Consider the following 6,357-nt stretch of genomic DNA (forward strand, 5'->3'; position numbering starts at 1 on the left):
TATACAGCATCACACTTAAATCAAGTTATTTACACTAAAGCAGTGGAACAGTGTGTTTTAACAGGCTTCATATGAAACACACTGAAAAACAAATTCAGGTCAAGTAAGTGATGCAGAAGTGATGCACTTCAAAAGATCTATAATGCAGCATTTGAATTAACAACTTTAAACATTTTAATGTTTTTAGTTGGCAGAAATTCTGTTAGCTCGACCCAGAATTGACACGTCTTTCCAAACGGATATAATTCTAACTGCTGTCTACTGCAGGTAAGATAGTGACAGCTTACCCACGTTACGTACTTCCTCATTAAAAAAATGTCCCATTTTTTCCTCATTTGTGTGGATTATGAGGAGCAATGTGTAGGGAAAAAAAAAATTCTTAGAACAATACTTCAATGACCAGTAAGGTACAAAATCTTTATTTTTAAACTTGGTAAAAGCAACAAATTGAGGTGATGTCATCTACACTTATTTTTGAAACAAACACACAATATTACAGGTTATGTAAGCAAAAGATTACCGGTACATTCTCAGAATCAGGGTGCAGCTAAACATCATATAAAGATAAACTCAGCTCCTGTTTGAAATGGGAATACTGATCTGTCAGTGCACCACATCAAGAAATCTAACTGTATATTTGCAGAAAACCAGTCTGATCACTTGTCAACATGAACTCAACTTGTTACACTGGTCACAAACCAGCAGACATGCTACAAGGAAGAGTCTTTACGTCGTGTTTAGTTGCTTTGATTAGAGTAATAAAGATTGAGCAACGGCAAAAGGAAGTCTTCCATCCTTTAATGACAACACTTGGTACGGAAGGGCCCAAACTGCGGCCCAGCCCAGCCCAGCAGATGGCGACCAAAGTTTAATGTGCTCAGCATCATCCCAAATAAGGCCAGAGTCCCAAACGCTCCATATTTTCGCTTTTTGGGTTCTGATGAAGACAGATGGCAAGATTTGTAAAAGCCCTGCACACAAACTCAGAACTCTGCCCTAGGTTTTCCTTACCTCCTGATGAGTAGCCATGTGCGTACACCTCTCTGCCAACGATCCACACGACTCCAAGTCCACTAACGAGACGCTGAGACAGACACACAACCACATGTAAGGTCCAATTCTTAAAGTTAACTTATGTAGCATGATGGTGCAATGAAAAAAATAAAAAGAATCTAAACCCACAGGGCAATGCAAACCACCGATGGCCAGGCAGAATAGAAAAGCGGGGTACACTTCCAGTCTGGTGAAAGGTGGGAAGAGCAGATTAATTTCACCTGATGCACGTTTCTTATCAATGCCACATAATAACATTACAGCAGGGGGGTTCACATTACGTGTTCTGGTGGGCACGCTGGATGCAGTTGAAGATGTGTCCATTCTCAGGGTCATCACTGTACATCTGAGGATACTGAAACAGGACGCGGAGACATTTTACATTTTGCATGAGGCTGTAAAAACAGTGGCTTCAAAGAGACACTTCTGCTCACCCGCACGTCGTACTTCTTCCGGGCTTTAACAACTTTCAAGGCCAGGTGTCCCACCATGACCATACTGGCAAAACCAGTCAAAACCACATATCCATACTCCTTAGAAAGCACCACCATCCTGACACACCTGACAATGAAAACGTACCAACAAACACGGGTCAGTTATTTTGGATATTTTTACTACAAATGCAAATACTGTAAAACCTGTCGTTTAATCTTTAGACTAACTTTTTAAATAACACCAATATTTTATTGGAATATGAAAGAAAGTACTTCTTAGATGTTAAGTAAAAAAAACAGTACAAAGACAGAGCAAGGACGCATTAAGGTCAAGTAGAACGTCCATATAAACTAAAACAATATAAAATACAGCGAATTAATGAAGGACAAAAACGCCAGCGCTCGTTTAAAAACACACAATTACCTCGGAAAATGGACGCTAAAGGCGCAAAGACCCAACTCTCACTGTTGAAGACGACAGAGAACGTTTCGTTTTCTGTTTCCGTGTTTGTGCGTGATGACGTAATGCGCAATTTGCGAGAGGGCGGGGTTGACAACTAAACCGGAAGAGATCAAAATCCAAAACAAAAAAAAAATCCAACTAAGTTAAATCAGGTCCTCTGGACAGTTTCTTTTTGTCGAAACGTTTCGTCTTTCATCCAAAGTACCGGAAAAGAATTAGGGCCGCATTATGATGCAATACTTTTTTTTTTTACATATTTTCCTGAATTCTGACTTAAAACTCAGAATTCTGACTTTAATTCAACCTTTATTTATACAGGTTAATCACAGGATAATGAGACTTCTGACTTTAATCTAAGAATTAGATTAAAGAATCATGAGCATAATTCCGGAAGAAGTAGTCTGAAGATGTCAGATTTTAGTGAATTTTAACGACACGGAGGAGTCCCTATAGTCAGTATTAATAATGGAAGAGCAGAAGTTGAGAAGAACATAATGCATTATTCAGTTTTTTTAATAACTACTGTAATCAAAATGGTAGAATTTGCTTGTGGCCTGCTAGTTTACATTGTGGTGTGATTGAATACTTTCCAGGATTACTGTACATCTAACTCAGTAAAATGCAAGTAATGGATAATTGTGCTCAGCTTTGCTGAGTTGTACTTGACCTTGGACCTCAGAAAACACAGTGGACCAATACCAGAAGATGACATGGCACCCCAAACCATCACAGACTGTGGAAACTTCACACTGGACCTCAAGCAACGTGGATTCTGTGTCTCTCCTCTCTTCCTCCAGACTCTGGAACCTTGATTTCCAAAGGAAATACAAAATTGACTTTCATCAGAGAACATAACTTTGGACGTGTCATCTTCTGGTGTTGGTCCACTGTGTTTTCTGAGGTCCAAGGTCAACGCAGCTTCTACCAGGACGTTTTAGAGCATTTCATGCTTCCTGCTGCTGACCAATTTTATGGAGATGCAGATTTCCTTTTCCATCAGGACTTGGCACCTGTACACAGTGCCAAAGCTACCAGTGCCTGGTTTAAGGACCATGTTAATTGGCAGCAAACTCGCCTGACCTTAACCCCCATAGAAAATCTATGTGGTATTGTGAAGAGGAAGATGTGATACACCAGACCCAACAACTCAGAAGAGCTGAAGGCCACTATAAGAGCAACTTGGGCTCTCACCTGAGCAGTGCCACAGACTGATCGACTCCATGCCACGCTGCATTGCTGCAATAATCCAGGAAAAAGGAGCCCCAACTAAGTATTGATGCTGTACATGCTCATACTTTTCATGTTCATACTTTTCAGTTGGCCAAAATTTCTAAAAATCCTTTTTTATTGATCTTAAGTAATATTCTAATTTTCTGAGATACTGAATTTTGGATTTTCATTAGTTGTCAGTTATAATCATCAACATTAAAATAAATAAACATTTGAAATATATCAGTCTGTGTGTAATGAATGAATATAATATACAAGTTTCACGTTTTGAATGGAATTACTCAAATATATAAACTTTTTCATGATATTTAATTTTATGACCAACAACTGTATTTACAGTATGTATATTCTTCTGACATACAAAGCTCTCAACAACCTAGCTCCATCTTATATTACAGATCTTGTTGTTCCATATTTTCCTAACAAAGCACGTCACTCTCAGACTGCAGGTTTATCTGAGGTTCCTAGAGTTTCTAAAAGTAGAATTGGAGGCAGAACTTTCACTTATCAGGCTCCTCTCTTGTGGAACTAATTTCCATTTTCTGTCCGTGAGGCTGACACATTGTTCAGTTTTAAGACTGGGCTTGAGTCTTTCCTTGTTGGTAAATCCTATAGTCAAAGTGGGCTTGGGTTTCCTGAGCTATCCCTTACTTATGCTGCTATAGGCTTAGACTGCTGAAGGAAAAACTGACCACAGTTCCTCACTCTGCTGCTGTCTTTACTTGCTCTACTCTGTTATTATTTGTAATTATTTATATCTTAATATGTGTGTGTGTGTGTGTGGGGGGGGGTTCTTCCAGTAGAAAGTAGACCTGGATCTGTCACTGCCTGTTTGTTTGTTTCTGCTTCCTGTCCTCTCAAACCCCAGCCGGTTGAAGCAGATGGCTGCTCGTCCTGAGCCTGGTTAAGCTGTAGGTCGTTTAGTTTTTCCCCCAGTTAAAAGTGAGTTTTTCCTTTCCACTGTTGCCTTTGTGCTTGCTCAGGGTGGGAGACTGTGACAAAGTGAAGATTCAACACAATCTGCTGGTTTCTTTAGATAGAGAACTTTTACCAATTGGCTTTTATAATGTGTCAAGTGTTTCTGTACAGTTCCCTGATAAGACTTCTTTCTGTTGGGACTTGGTGCTATATAAATAAATAAAAAATAAATAAATAAACAGAATTGATTTGAAACTTCAAGGCGTGATCTGGTTGTCCGAGACAAAAATAGGTTGCCTCGGTCAAATGGAAACCTCCTGCAATGTTAGTTCCCTGTATCACCGCAATGACCCAGAAGGCTGATGGAATGTTTCCTGGATCATATGTCAGGGACTGTAGAGGTATGTAAACCACATACCACATTTAGCAGGACCACAATACTAGGACATACAGTAAAGTGTTTTTAGTTATCACAATATTATTTATTTTAAATCAGTTAAAGATTTTTTTTCCTATACATGACCATTGCCACACTAACTGTTATCGGTTTGATTTTGGTCACTGTACCAAAAATGGTTTTATTAATCTTGATCAACCATAGATACAAATATTGGAAACATTTTCTAGCACATGAAAAAGCACAAACAACATATTATAATTAAAGGCCTACAGAATGAGTGATTTATGTTATTCATTGCACAGTGCTTTGCATTTTGTCTTTAGAACAAATCCAGTGGTACTTTCTAATTTATTTTAGATAATTCAAGGTTCTTTATTTGTCATACGAACCACATATGGTGGAACAAAATTATGTACACAGGGTCCCAGTTACATCCAACAAAAGTATAAAATGTAAAAGAAAAACGGTAATAAGATCTAAGCTATGAACTAAGAAAAATACGCTAAGCACTAGTAGTACAAAAACAATACACCGAACAGCAGCACGAACATGAGTCTGTGTGAGGAGATGAGCACGAATGAACACAGCAACATGAAACAGATCAGCAGCAACATGAAACAGATCAGCAGCAGCATGATGTGATTTTTCACAGTGATTATTCTGGTTAGAGATTCATGAGTCTAACAGCCTCAGGGTAGAAGCTGTTCCTCAGTCTAGTGGTTCTACACTTAATGCTCCTCAACCTCCTTCCTGAGGGGAGCAGGGCAAAAAGTGTTTGTGCTGGGTGAGTGGGGTCCTTCATGATGCAGGTAGCCCTCTTTTTACATCTGGAGGTGTAGATGTCTGTGATGGTGGGGAGGCTGACTCCAACAGACTTCTGTTACGCCTCCATGTCACACGTTGATGCTGGAGCACAGGATGCTCTCCACTGCACACCTGTAGAAGGAAGTGAGGACTGAGCTTCCCAAACCAGCTCGACTCAGCCGCCAGAGGAAGTAGAGTCTCTGATGAGCTTTCTTGATCAGACTGGTGTTGTTGTTACCCCAGCTGAGGTTGTCATTCAGGTGCACCCCCAAGTACTTGTAGCTGGAGACCACTTCCACAGCAGATCCTCCTATGTTCAGAGGTGGGAGGGGAGGTGTGTTTGTTCCTTTTGAATTCCACGATCATCTCCTTGGTCTTCTTCACATTGATGTGAGGGTTGTTCTTCCTGCACTAGCTCTCCAGGTGTTCCACCTCCTGCCTGTAGCTGGACTCATCATTGTTTGTGATGCATCCCACCACCGCTGTATCATCTGCAAACTTTACAATGTGACAGCCTGGATGGGTAGCTGCACAATCATACGTGAGCAGAGTAAACAGGAGGGGGCTCAGCACACATCCCTGAGAGGAGTCATTGCTGACTTATGATGGAGGAGGAGAAGTTGTGGATCCTCACTAACTGTGGTCTGTTTGTTAAGAAGTCCAGGACCCAGTTGCAAATGGAGGGGCTTAGTACTGGTGTGAATAGTTTTTCAATCAGGGTTTGGGGGATCATGGTACTGAAGGCACACGTGGAGTCCACAAAGAGCATACGAACGTAGGAGTTCTTTTGCTCCAGGTGGGTGAGAGCAGTATGGACCACAGAGGAGATGACATCCTCTGTTGATCGATTCTCACGGTATGCATACTGATGAGGGTCCTCGTTGATGTTGATGGTTGTTTTAATGTGGGTCATGACCAGTTTTTTTTAAGCATTTAGCGACTATTGGGGCGAGGGCTACTGGTCGATAGTCATTCAGACCAGTCACTGTAGAGCTCTTTGTGACTGGAATGATGGTGGCAGTCTTCAGGCAGGTGGGAACTGTCTCCAGGGTGAG

At 40.8% G+C, this 6,357-nt stretch overlaps 1 protein-coding gene across 2 annotated transcripts; it reads right to left on the minus strand.

The window, feature by feature from the left end:
• Positions 1–391: 391 nt before the first annotated feature.
• On the minus strand, positions 392–2,012 carry mgst3a (microsomal glutathione S-transferase 3a). 2 transcript variants are annotated; one of them, XM_037682148.1, is made up of 6 exons: positions 1,926–2,012; positions 1,488–1,617; positions 1,335–1,408; positions 1,183–1,240; positions 1,012–1,084; positions 392–937 (listed from the first exon to the last, which is right to left on the minus strand). In XM_037682148.1, exons 2-6 carry the CDS (start codon positions 1,602–1,604, stop codon positions 798–800), a joined length of 462 nt encoding a protein of 153 aa, XP_037538076.1. In that variant the 5' UTR covers positions 1,605–1,617; positions 1,926–2,012; the 3' UTR covers positions 392–797. The 2 variants fall into 2 exon arrangements, with proteins under 2 accessions (XP_037538076.1, XP_037538074.1); XM_037682146.1 differs by having other exon boundaries at positions 1,488–1,614; positions 1,912–2,012.
• Between the last annotated feature and the right edge of the window lie 4,345 nt (positions 2,013–6,357).

The sequence above is a fragment of the Nematolebias whitei genome, chromosome 9 (assembly GCF_014905685.2).
Source record: "Nematolebias whitei isolate Nwh7 chromosome 9, NemWhi1, whole genome shotgun sequence".
In the NCBI taxonomy this organism is placed as follows: Eukaryota; Metazoa; Chordata; class Actinopteri; order Cyprinodontiformes; family Rivulidae; genus Nematolebias; species Nematolebias whitei.

What these genes read in the sequence shown, in the direction of transcription:
- mgst3a (XM_037682148.1), bottom strand. Translation starts at nt 1,604, where the DNA reads ATGGTGGTGCTTTCTAAGGAGTATGGATATGTGGTTTTGACTGGTTTT. An exon ending in GGAAGAAGTACGACGTGCGG is followed by an intron (nt 1,409 to 1,487) that starts GTGAGCAGAAGT and finishes GTCCTGTTTCAG; the next exon opens with TATCCTCAGATGTACAGTGA. An exon ending in TCGGTGGTTTGCATTGCCCT is followed by an intron (nt 1,085 to 1,182) that starts GTGGGTTTAGAT and finishes TGTCTGTCTCAG; the next exon opens with CGTCTCGTTAGTGGACTTGG.